Raw genomic sequence first — 13554 nt, 5'->3', positions numbered from 1 at the left:
AAATATGTGTGAATATGTAATAGGTAGATATTTTAATACAACCTAACCAGCAACTGCTGGTGTTTAACTATTCACAGCTCCCTTATAACTCAACATTTTGTTATTAGAATTAATTTTCATAATGCTTCTCCATTGTAAAATGTGAGTTCGTTGTTCTTTCATTTCACACAGAAAAAGAGCTCCACTATTTTCTGCTGCTTTTCCACTTTATTACTTTCCTTCAAGTTTAAAAGGAACAGAACATGAAAAGCTTTCAGAGTCTTTTCACTCGAGGCTTTATTCAAAATGTCACCTTTAGCCAGTTTTATAATAGAAACATAAAGAAAAATGCTAGAGAACATAAATGGGAAAAAGACATAATGGCACTGTAGAAATTCTCATAATGCATTTACTCCGTGAGATCCAGTGAATATTTTGTGGGTTGCTGTCCTAAAGAATCATTGATGTCTTACCTACCAACAGTTAATGATGCATTAGACAGAGAGAATTGTTTTTTATTAAAGAGTGAAATTTGTCAATCTCTCATTCACACTTGCTGTGTCTGGGGCTGAACACAGTTCAAGTGCAGCAGAGACGCTAATGGACAGCTGTTGTGAGCTGATTGGTTGATGTACATTGAAATGTTGTTTGTTGTCCATTAATTCCACATATTTATTGTTGGGTCTTTCATGAAAACATCTAGGCAACAGAAGAAAAAACCCAAAGAGCTTAGGTGTTGCTTAAAAACAAAGCCTATTTTAGGACCAATGAGATATTTCATGACATGTTCTACTCACTTCATGTCAGTTAATTGTCAGCAGTTTAATGATGTGTGGAAAACAAGTGTTATATTATTTAAACTAAGGACAATATTGATATGTTATCATTTCTTGTACTTGATTTATGCGGATTTAAAAAGAAAGAAAAAACATCACTGTTTTACATTTACGACAAGAGATTTTTCTTTTCATTATGACAATTTGGGATTAAAATATGCTTGAAATACAAAAACAAAACATAATGATCCTAAAATAGGCTTTATTTTCTTTATGCAAAAAAGAACTCATTGTTTCAATCGTGGTAAAATGGGACCATACATTATTTGTGCTACACCCAAAAGTAGTTTCATTTTCCACTTCAAATAACCATTAAATAACAAAAATGCTAATTATAAAGTGCAATTGAAACAACAGATCAGCAATTGCATATACACATTTAGATAATCTCTTTAAAACAAATCTCATCCCACTGAGAACAAATGGAGAAATAAAGAACAAACAAACCAACAAACAAGCTTCTTCCCTGCAAGCTGTCTGTGTGTTTAGTTCAATAGAAAGTCCCTGTGTGAAATTCAAATGCTTTCCCCACTGAGCAACAAACAACAAAGAATGTTTCAACGTAAGAAGTCAGTGCATGTCACTTTCAAAAAAAATTATACACGGCAAAACCCAAAGAAAACAAACTTGCATCAAAAAATAAATAAAAACCTATTCCTGACCAAATCAATCATGAACAAAGTTAGGGTGGGCTCTTTTATGGAGCGATGGGTTCTTTGACCTCTGTGGTGCTGGGAGGGATGAATCAGAAGATGTGTTTGAGATGCTTGATGCCATAGGTCTGGAAGAACACCAGCAAGATCAGAGTCCAGAGCCCCAGAATGAAGCCATCAGGTGGGTGCCAGTCTTTCTGCTTGGGTTTCTGTGAAGAAAGGTCAGCAACAACTCAGAGAAGTCTGTTCCATGTGATGAACAACTGAATTTCATTGGCTCTTGATGTATGATGTAAAATTACGGTAAATTTTCAAACAATGTCCTCTCCAGTTCAAACGGGTTTTCTGAACACATCACAAGGTAACACTGGCTTTACAGAGAAGCTGTTACTGAAGGATAGGCAGGGCCGGCGCGTGCCTATAGGCGAACTAGGCAGCCGCCTGGGGCGGCAGCTCAGCCAGAGTGGCAAGAGAGAGAGAAGGCGAGAGAGAGAGAGAAGGAGAGAGAGAGCGAAAAGGCGAGAGAGAGAGAGAGAGAGAGAGAAGGCGAGAGAGAGAGAGATAATTATTAATTTATTTGTTTGTTTCACATAGGTTACAATTATGGCACTTAAACAGATTTTTTAATATCTATATAAAAAAATAAAAAAAACTTTACATTTCGGAAAAAAAATCCCGCCCGGCAGCGCCCTAATAGGTCTATATATGCATGCAAAATACTTTAATGTATATTCAAAAATGTCAAAACTAATAAAATTATCTGGTCATGAGTAATCGCCTCCATGGAAGAGCGCTTTTCGCTGCTTAGAGACCATGGCGCCCATGGTATTTGGATTTTTATATGACATCGCATCTCTCAAAGAAAAGGAGAATACAATAGTTCTTCAGGATTGCTTAGGACTGGAAAAGGCCCTGACTCATGGAGACTCGTGGGATGTTGATGGCATGAATTGTTTGATGAGCTGACTGCTTTGGGCAGACACCTGGTTGCTGGATCTAAACCACTGGATGCGCTTAAATTCATCTGTGAAAAAGGGATGGAAAACAATTTTCCAAATGTTTTGTAGCATTGAGAGTGCTTCTCACTCATAGATAAAAAAAAGTTTTTTACATGCATCTTAAGGATCCCTAATTGTGAATGTGAGGTGGGGGTGGCACGATTGTGCTCTGCCTAGAGCGGCATTTGAGCTTGCGCCGGCCCTGAGGATAGGGAAGCACAAAACTGCCAACAGGAAATATTATTACCAACCATAAACCTTTTCAACACTTTAGAAAGTGCTAACAGGAATGCACTGTGAAGAAACAGAATTTGGGCAAGAAAGTGAATCAAAAAAAGAGAAACAAGCAAGTAAAGAAAGAAAAAAGAAAAAGGGAAAACAAAAAGATGAAACCTGAAAATTTAAGAATTGATTCAAAGGAAAGAGAGACTGTTCAAACATGGACCAAAGAATGTGCGAATGAGCAAACGAGTCAAGAGAAAAAAATAATGAACAGAAAGAAAGAATGAAGGAAAGAAAGAAAGAATGAAAGAAAGAAATGGTCAGAGATGAAGGTAAGGATGATCAAGTAAACAAAGAACATGCAAGCAAATAAATAATTGAATGGAACATTGCACAAACTAAAAATTAGCAAAAAAACTGAATGAAATAAATAATCATTGAATTCAGAAAAAAATGTAAATAACAGAAAAACACAATAACGGAAGAGTAAAAAAAATCAAGAAAGAAAGAAAAAGACAAAGATAGATATGCATACTCGCGTATGCACAAACACACACTCATCCGCCTCACTCAGTGTTTGCACATTTATAGCTACATCATCACTATGTGTATGAATATTATACATTTAAATCAGCCACCATTAAACATGCATCACCAGACGTGCATTTATATGCTAATGCAGACTGAATATTTTACTGAGAAGAAAGATTTAATCTCTAAAAAGAAAGTGCTCATAACTTTTCCAACTCTAACAGAGGGGCTTGTGAAGGCCTGTGCTGCACTGTAGGTGAACACAAGTGTGTGTTTAACAGAAAACCCGAATACAGCTACAGCCTTTGGCCCGACTCAACAGTGACCTACAAATCAGACGGATGTTCCTATACAGCTGACCACATAACCTGACTCACGGATGCCTCCAACCACTGGAACACTGGAAAAAAGGTCTTTGCATTTCCCAGATGCATCGCTAGCTAATTATGGTTGCAAGTTCCATCGTTATCAGCATAGTTTAACTATGTCTGTGTATTTCATTTTTCAATTTTCGTTTAGTTTATAATAATAATAATAATAATAATAATAATAATAATAATAATAATAATAATAATAATAGTATATATATATATATATATATATATATATATATATATATATATATATATATCAATACTATTATTATTATTAACTTTCTTTCTTTATTTTTTTTTTAACCATTTCATTCTTTAAATGCGATTTTCTTTTTCATTATGACCTCAGGACAGCTGTACCTTGCTAATATTTTATTTACTTTTCACATATTTTTTTATGCTAAGCACATTCATATGGTGCAAGATGATGTCTCTTTCTGCACCGGATTGTAAGATAGCAATAATGAGTGGCTGTCATCTGCATAATACATTGCATCTGAGTGGAGGACAGCGGAAGAGACGTCCTGAGTGCTGAGGTAGTTAAACTCCACAGCTAAGAGGGACATGGGGGGTGACGACTTTACATAAGGGGGCTTCTCACATGGCTGAACACAGACTGATGGATTGACTCTGACGGGTTGCTCAGTCTACCCCCGGGAGCAGTCGAGGAACTGAGCTGCCGTTAACAGGAGCCACGCTAATGAGGAAGAGGAGATTATTCCGAGATTATTTGCAATCGAAAAGTCAGGCTGAAAATTGTTAAGATCATAATGTTGGCACGTTGGAAGGCAAAGTCTTTTGATAGTCAGACATTTTCACTTGACCAATGATGGAATGGGTGAACATTTTCAGACACTGCAGGAGGAATGCAAGAGATTAGAATAAGTCCCCAAGTCTTGGGGATGGACTCTTTTGATTTGTACAAGGAAGTAACCATACGGCCACCTCAGAACAACATGCTAAAATCACCTGAACGGCATAGCATCGGCCAGATGTCGGGCTAGACATTATTGCAAAATAAACCTGGAAAGCATAATTAATTTGTCAAAACTCTATTTCAGGTAACCCCAAACTTTTTTTGTGAATTGAACTGATTAGATGTAAAATATATCATTTACCCCATTGTAAGATTTTAAGTTAATATTTCAATAATTTACTGCCACTTTAGCATTTTCGTGAATCTCTGACATTGGTTAATCGTCAAATGCAATTAAATAGATATTTCAAAACATTTAATCTCTTTTTAGTAAATGCTTTAATTTATTATTGTTGTTGTAGTAACTTATTACAAAAATAAATACAGAAGTAAATGATTGCTGTAAATCACCACTGTGAACTAAACATGAATATTTGATAATTATAATAATTTTATTTTACAGAGTGACAATAATAATATTTGTATCTTAAATTCTTCACTTCAAACGTTCAAGCCCTCAAGCTCTGAATATTTCGATTCTTCATCCTTTTACTTTGGTGGAATACTGTGGAAATGCTGTAGACTTCTGTCCCCCCAAAAATGTGAAAATTATGCAAATGTGTAAATAAAGGGGACCTAGCGCATGTTGCATTCCCAAATACATGATAAACTTGCAACATTAGCAGCAATTTCTGTGAGCCGAGTACACCAGATTATCAGCTGCTTGCATGAACAAAGTACCGTATCAGACTGAGCAACTGTCTAATTCAATCACACTCTTTGATTTGATAATTGCACTAAGCTATATGGTGATTACTGTGCAATTATTGTGAAGTATTTCCAGATTTGGGCTGCATTTCAGCAGCTCCATTTTACTTTGCCAAATAATATCTGATATTTCAAAGAACTGTATACTCTACCACAGCTAAAGACACAAGAAAAACTATGATTTTAGCCAAGGCAAGCTCACAAACAACATAGAACCTTGTTGTCAGTAACACACCCTTCTGCTTAATCACATGCTCATATTATATTATGAATAATTCAATCATCTGTTGTCAATTATTTCACAGAGTGCAGCGGTTGACCAATTAGAATCGAGACTTGAGAACTGAGAATCAGAGACCTAAGGAATGTGAAGTGACTATTGCAAAAAATGCTAACATACTGCATAAGATTGGTAATATAATCTTTTTTTTTTTTAAACAACAAAATACAGCTGTTTGTTTCTGTAGCAGTATTTAAATGTTTTAATTTATACAAAAATATTCTACTTATTTCAATAACAAATAATCACTAATTATGCCAATCAATATGATGTGCTTGTTCTGAGGGCGAGGAAGACAATTTTCACCATTATATGTTCATATACTAGACTTCTAATCTATTAAGATTATTGTGACTACAACGTGAGATACATACTGGTTTCCATGGAGATTAAGACCTTTGTATCCATATCTGGGGAATCTTTATTTTACTTGAGGTCTGTTAAAACTGAATACTTTTTACTCTGTTGCAAATTTCATGTGAACTCCAAAGTACACTTTAACTATGACATCATAACTTTCCTCAATGATTTAAAAATATAAATTTTCTTTTTCTTAATCCTAATGTGACTAACAATCCAATTATTCAGGCTGACATATGTTCATTTTTGGGTGAACTAACAGACTTAAAACATGTTTTTACTATATATAACACACATACACACATATACATATACATATACATATATATATATATATATATATATATATATATATATATATATATATATATATATATATATATATATATATATATATATATATATACAAATGTTTATGATATCTAGATGTTAAGTAGAACACAATAGAAGCTTGAAAGTTTTGGATCATAAACAGAGGAAAAATTTAGAAAAAAACATATTTCGATGTAAGACAGAAAGTCATTCAAGGTTAGAATGCCATGAGGGTTTGTAAATTACACAATTTCTGGATGAACTATCACTTTAGGTTCTCTGATAAATCATACTTTTTGCAATGAAATTGCACTGCATTCTGTTGGAATGGAAAAATCTCAACTCATGCTATTCACTGAGGAAATTATTTTCAGTTCGACTGGTTCACAACCCAGCCAGAAAAGGACAAAAGGAGTACAGCCATGCATCCTCCTCCTTCAGCTTTGATTCCCTAAAGCCATAGCTCTGAAGCATCAAACTGTCAAGCCAACAAAAGCTGAAGACAAGCCTTCTCAGAGCAAAATCATCACAACAAGCAGAGTAATTGAGTCTGGAGAAAAGCACCTTCAGCGGAGTGCTCTGTGATTAGTCTCTGACATTTAAAGTCTGATTTAGAAGCAAGAACGATCATTGCACAAAGGGGATAACCTCATCCTCAGCCGGAGATACACGGCTTGACGCAGGAGACAGCACAACTAACAAGTGCTCTTGGAGGAAAAGACGAGGTTATGCTCCAGTGTTCCCACTGCTATGACCTCAGGCACTGACTAGATTTGTTAAATACATTAAACATGGGGGATTTCACTAAGAATTAATTGTGGCCGCTGATGGAACGGTTTATTTGCATTTGCAGTCTGCACTGTTTTAGCAGCCAATTCATGAAAATAATTACACTTATGGGGTTTGGAATAATCTTTTTTTTTTTTTTTTTTTTTAAGTCTTTTTTAAGAAGTCTGTTATGCCCACCAAGGCAAGTCACCAAGTTTGAGAATATATTTATAAATAAATATATATATATATATATTTATAAATATATATATATATATATATATATATATATATATATATACATATATTATATCATTACTCCAGTCTTCAGTGTCACTTGATTCTTCAGAAATTATTCTAATTTGCTGAGTTGTTGCTTGAAAACATTTCTTTTTATTGTCAATGTTGAAAACAGCATGGCTGCTTAATATTTTCATGGAAACCATAATACACTTAAAAGTTCAAAACTTCAAAAGTTTGGTGCAAAAAACAAAAAACAAAAAACATTTAAAACATTTAAAACATAATCAGCAAGGACACAATCAATTAATCAAAAGTGACACTAAAGACAATAATGCTACAAGATTACTTTTATTTTTATAAATATTATATTATATTATATTATAAATCCAAAAACAAACAAACAAAAAGAAACAAAACAAAACAAAAAAGCAGAAACAATGAAAATGGCTTAAATGAACTATGTCTGGTGAAATGTGTCCGTCTTAAGAGTTATTTAACTGAACTTTGATCATTAAACGTATTTTTATTTATTTTTTTTATCTAAGAAACGATCTTAAACTAATATAGGAAAGCTTTAAAACGATGTGGCTTGCAGAGAATTACTTTGAAGTATCAGACATCACATTTTAACTGATCTATAGCTACACTGCATCAAACATTGAAATCAGTTCTGATTTTTCTAGGTTAGAAAAATTATTTCCATTTCAGTCTACACAAAATGTGATGAATAACTGATCAGGGAAAGTACAAAACAATATCCCTTTGGCCAGCAGAAAGCATGATTAAAAATACCAATTAAAGAAATTAAATAACGTTTTAAATTGCAGTAATTAAGGTGAGACACTGCAGGCAAAAACACTTGTTTTTTCAAGCATCTGTCAATTTTGAGATTTTGGGCTTTTTGGTTTTTCATAAAGTGCTTTTTCAAACTAGTGGAAGGAAAACAGACACTGTTAAGTGTTTCTTTTATAGCACTTTATCTGTTTGTGTCAATAGATTTCAATTACAATACATATTTTTAAAGGCCGTTTTCTCAAAATGAGTTTTTTCTTCAACACTGACCCATAAATCTCCACTTCAGTAGCACTTACACACACCAAACTTGACATTTTTATTCCTGTCTATATTCTGAAGGTTTTCACTGAGGGATTTGTTAATATATATTTTCCTTGATTATATACAACATTTTATTCCCCCCAAAATTGTGAAAATATTTTGTTTTCTGGCTGTTCAAAGTATTTTCTGAATTATGGAGTGACAAAAAAAGATAACCAGAATTCCCTCTGTAAAAACATTTGACTCTAATATGTCAATAAAAATTAAAAAATTTTTTTGAAACTGACTTCATCTAGTGTTCAGATTTTTGTACTAGACATTTATGCTAATTAGCACATATTTCATTAAATAATGCCTCATTTGCATATTTAAACATAACATTTTTGAAAACTTGTAATACAAATTTTTTTTACAATAATCAATGTAATCAATCAACTGGTTAAGTAAGGTGATAACTATTAGTTATTTATTTTTTTGCCCTATTCACCTGCAGTGTCTCGCCTTAAGTGTTTCTAAATTTACATTAGCCAATAACTTTTTTTTTTCAAATAAGTAATTGTTTTATAATTATTTACAAATATAACTGAAAAACATCCCCATTTAAAGTAGTCATAGTGAGAGAAAAAAAAAAGTATTGTTATATTATGTTTAGAATTACTAAAATTCAACAATACTGTTTAAAGGTAACACTACCCATTAGTGGATGAATAAACTTTCAAGGGCTCTTGAAAGTCTTTATACCACGTGACACGAAGTAACGAGTCTTTGGCTTGATGAAAAAGATGTCCATTCAGCATGCTCCTAAAACACTAAAACACTTTCTCTCTGAAACAGAGCAAGAAAAACACCTTCATTATCTGTGACACGTGGCCACAAGAGAATCTGACCTGAAAACCACATGCTTATTTTTTGAGCATTACATTCTTTCACAAAACAGTCCCTGCATCACACCACAGCACATTTGCATTAAAATCTGCTATCATAGAGTCTCTATGACTTCCTGATCCCTATTAATGGCTTAGACTAAAACTGCTAAGTTAATGACAGATATCATGTCTTATCTGTAACAATGTAAATGTTGACAAAATGACAGCCAATCAAAAAATATTTAATGTTTAATATTCAATTGTGGGTCATGATTTTGAGTGATTCTCCTTATAAAAACAGCACATTCATTGATTTACCATGTTTTCCACCAAATCCATGTGTGATTTTAAGATTTTCACATAAGTGTCATTTTCATGTTAAAAATTCATGAAAATCATGTAGTTCTTTTGTAAAGGTGTACACACAACACCACAGAAACGAAGTAACAAAATGTACTGTTACTTGCTGTTTCTCACGGTTGCAGCTGGATAGGACAAAAAGTAGCTTATGTTGCATCATGCCTGGTTACAACACTGTGTTAGGTGTATGAGCACAGTGAGGTTTACCTTAGCCAGAATCACTAATAACATGTAACAGAGCAGAACTGGCCCAGAACTTTTTTAATTTAGTTTAAATTTTATACATTTTACATTTAAATATAGCTTGAATTGTACTATATCTGGCAACTCATAATACATAGCACCCTATGAAGGACTAAATTGCTTCCCCAGTTCAAGAATCTGCTGCACTATTTGAAAATTGTGGCAGAGAGTCAACATCCGACTGAAGCAAATCTGTCATGAAGAATGGGCCAAAATCACACCTGCACAGCTTTTTGTCTGCCTGATAAGAATACTGTGGATTTGGGTTAAAAAGCAAGCAGAGAAAATATAAGTGTTTGAACATAATGGGAATGGCAAATAACCAAACGCAATTCCTTTATTAAAATATGACTTCTGGACAAAATGTCCAAGCATTTGAAATTATCCCATCTGAAGACCAAAAGCAATGATCTCATATGAACCTACTGATTAAATACACACACACATATATATTTCAACAGTAGGTCACATGAGATCATTACGTTTGATCTTCAGATGGAATCATTTCAAATGCTTGGACATTTTGTCCAGAAGTCATATTTTAATAAAGGAATCAGTAAAGAGACTCTCAGCTCAACATTCTCGCTAACAGAAATGGATGAAGAGAAAGAAAGAGATGGATATAGAGAGATCAAAGGTTCTGATGTAGTCTGCATGAGTCCAGCACGCAGTGGGAGGGAATGTCCAATCATCAGATTCCAGACTGAACGAATGCTAGAGGAACGACTCCTCCAGTTCCATATCGCCTGCATTACCCCCCTGAATAGAGCATTCACATATTTATGAACATCATTAGCAAATCTCTGTTGTGACAGTTCGATATCATCAATCATGGCAGCCCTGAATCCATAGCAATATCCTGTAGTCCTCCAGATGATTTCTTAAACCCACTGGGGTTTGGACAGCAAAATCACTGTATCAAAAAGTGACAGGTGTTCCTTCAACCACATTTGGATATGACAATCCCTGGATCACACTCAGGAAAATATTCAGGAATATAAAAGAAATTCTGAAATATGTCTTAGATTTACACAGAAATTTAGGAGTCAGTGTCCACCTCTAACATTTGGTTCATTCCGAGGTAGTTTGCAAGGATTTGGGCTGATATGTAAATGCTGGAAATTAATTCGAAACCTCTCTAAGGCCAGAAACATGAAACAAATGCCAGAACAAGAATACGTTGATTAAATAAATCTTATGTTCTATGCAAATAACTCTAAAAAGTTAACTACAGTATAGTAGGCAGAGCACAGCAAATATCATTTTTGCATTCATATTTATTTCCATTCCTCTCTAATATATATATATATATAGAGAGAGAGAGAGAGAGAGAAAGAGAGAGAAAGAGAGAGAAAGAGAGAGAAAGAGAGAGAGAGAGAGAGAGAGAGAGAGAAAGAGAGAGATTATGGCAGCAGAAGTCAAAATTACACTCATTCCCTTTAAAGCTCTTATTAGAAACCACATTGCAGCTGTAGTTTCCTGTAATGTAATGCAAAGGTACAATAACACAAAAATAAAGTGATGTAAATATACATTCATACAAAAAAAGAAAGTTTCATTTGGATTATTTTACAAATTAAGTACTGCAGGTTTGTATAAATGAATATCTGTTCTCATAAAAATGACATGAGTAATTCAGTAGTGTTGCAGCAAACACATCTCTCTGGTGTCTATATTTCACCATTCTTAAAATGACTGACTACAGTAAAACAAGTTATCACTATTATTTCAATCTTCCGATTAGTTTTATTTAACAGCAACAAGAGCAACAACAACAACAACGACAACAAAAAGTAATTTAATGAAGAAATGTAATGTGAAAAACTGTTACTTAGGTGAGTCATTTGTTTAGGGCATGTTACAGTATAATAATAATTGTTCTTATGTGGATTTTAACAGTTACACACCAAAACAATTCACGGCATAAACATCTGTCCAAATGAAAGGAGCTCAGGAATAATGATTGAACTCTGGTCATTAACAAACCTTGATCACCCTGACCCTCTCTCAGATCCCATGTTTCCACTGCTTTGAGAGCTGTACAACACACAGCTGACTGTTACCAATTACGGTGCATTGCTGTCATTGTTTAAAAGTCTCAAAGTCATTGCACACCGAGTCCGAAAGTTTTGTCCTAAATTTTCAAACATAAAAACATAAATACGGCCTCACGTTATGTCAATCACATTTACACACTGCCTCCAAAATATTCGTCCATCATAAAAAAATTGGGATCGGGTTCGATTCCGTTTTTCACATTCGTAGCAGGCATTTTGAGCGGTGCTTTGGCAGTTCAGAGCCACCGTACAAGCAAACGCCAAAATCCAGAATGGCAATTGTTAAGTTCATCCACTTCGTCTCGCAGCACAAAGCACTGTACATAGATCCTTGCACACTGTGCTCACAGAAATTGATGGTCTTCTTTTTAATATGTGGCTCTAGTATCGCTAGCAAAAACATCAAACTGAGCCACTGACATCCTGAAGTAAACTCTGAATGCTCCTGAGGGGGAACTCTCCCTCCTCTCTATATCTCATGATTGGATGAACCCAATATTTCATTTCTTTTTCTTTTTTTTTTTAAAGAAGCGAATTTTCAGGTCTTATTTGTACAAGCCCTAAATGTTTCCTCTATGATGCTACATGAATCTTTGCAGTACAACAGTGCAAATTGGTGCACCTCCTTTGAATCAAATACATAGTTCAGCTGGTAATGGGTTTCAGTAAGAAAGCTGTTAAACCCTCAGCCTGCTGTTTTCCGAACATTTCCTTATTTACACTTTCCAGCAACATTGAACTGGTCTTACCTGATGAATAATTTCAGCCACTGGGAGTTGATCCGCATATGTCAACGATTCGATTTGTATATCACTGCTTACGGACCTGAGGAAAAAAAAAACATGAAGAGATAACAGTCTTTACAGCAGACAAATCAGGTCATTTTAAATGTAATGTTATCAAATTTTGCCTAAGGTGAAAACTAAAAAAAATTACTTGTTATGTGTTCTGTAACATTGAAGCACCTTCTAATCCAGCTACAATACTATGCAGTGGACAGAAGAACCAAATGTGCAGCCATCCCCCTCATGGCCCTTTGGCCCTCATGTAGACCAGTAAAGCTCAGGAAAAGACAAAAAGAGTCGGCTTCAGCCCGTCTGTCAGGGACTTCATACATGAGAGGCTGCTGAAAATAAATTCAGTATGCAGCTCTCAATACTGCACAATAACTGACTGAGATCGAGTGTGATCGGGAGTGGAAGGTATCAAAACAAAAACAATTTTCCTCGATTTCCTTGACGAAAAGAGGAAATGGTAGAGCTGTATGAAATGTATCTGTATATTTCGCTCAAGGAATACATGCATCCAGAGTTAGCTGGAGCAACACTATTACACAGCTTGTAGGACAAATAAAATGAATCAAGCAGTTTAAATATTCATTGGGTGACGTGGTGGTGGTGATTGACAGGTAATTTTAGAGGTGTCTTTGCAATTCACTGAACAAACAGCAAACAAACTGAAAAGTGTTTGCCTGAAGAATAATACTGGAGGTTAACAAAACGACTGTAGCACAGCTATGTGTTTGAGACCGGAGGCAATTGGTAATCTATAGTTGGGCACAGCATTTCACATGACAAAACATTCCTGTATTTCAATAAGTGGCCTGCGCAGCCAATTCACGGCCCACGGGGATGAGGCTTTTTCTGTTAGCTGACAAAATGGCCTGTCAGTCTAGCCATGTATAGCCTTGGTTTCAGTTCAAATGGCTAGACTGCTAGACTTGAATTACTGC

The 13554-nt window shown here is 34.7% G+C and overlaps 1 protein-coding gene across 1 annotated transcript in view; it reads right to left on the bottom strand.

The window, feature by feature from the left end:
- Positions 1-258: 258 nt before the first annotated feature.
- Positions 259-13554, bottom strand: part of LOC113039173 (GPI-anchor transamidase-like) — a 38292-nt gene continuing 24996 nt past the window's right edge. The window contains exons 10-11 of the mRNA XM_026197068.1: positions 12572-12647; positions 259-1677 (exon numbers count right to left, since the gene is read on the bottom strand). Coding sequence (XP_026052853.1) covers positions 1561-1677; positions 12572-12647 — 193 coding nt within the window. The 3' untranslated portion in view covers positions 259-1560. The remainder of the gene's footprint in view (positions 1678-12571; positions 12648-13554) is intronic.

The sequence above is a fragment of the Carassius auratus genome, chromosome 2, assembly GCF_003368295.1.
Source record: "Carassius auratus strain Wakin chromosome 2, ASM336829v1, whole genome shotgun sequence".
NCBI lineage: Eukaryota > Metazoa > Chordata > Actinopteri > Cypriniformes > Cyprinidae > Carassius > Carassius auratus.
Note: the sequence above shows the minus strand (reverse complement) of the source record. Positions and strands in the feature narration are given on the sequence as shown.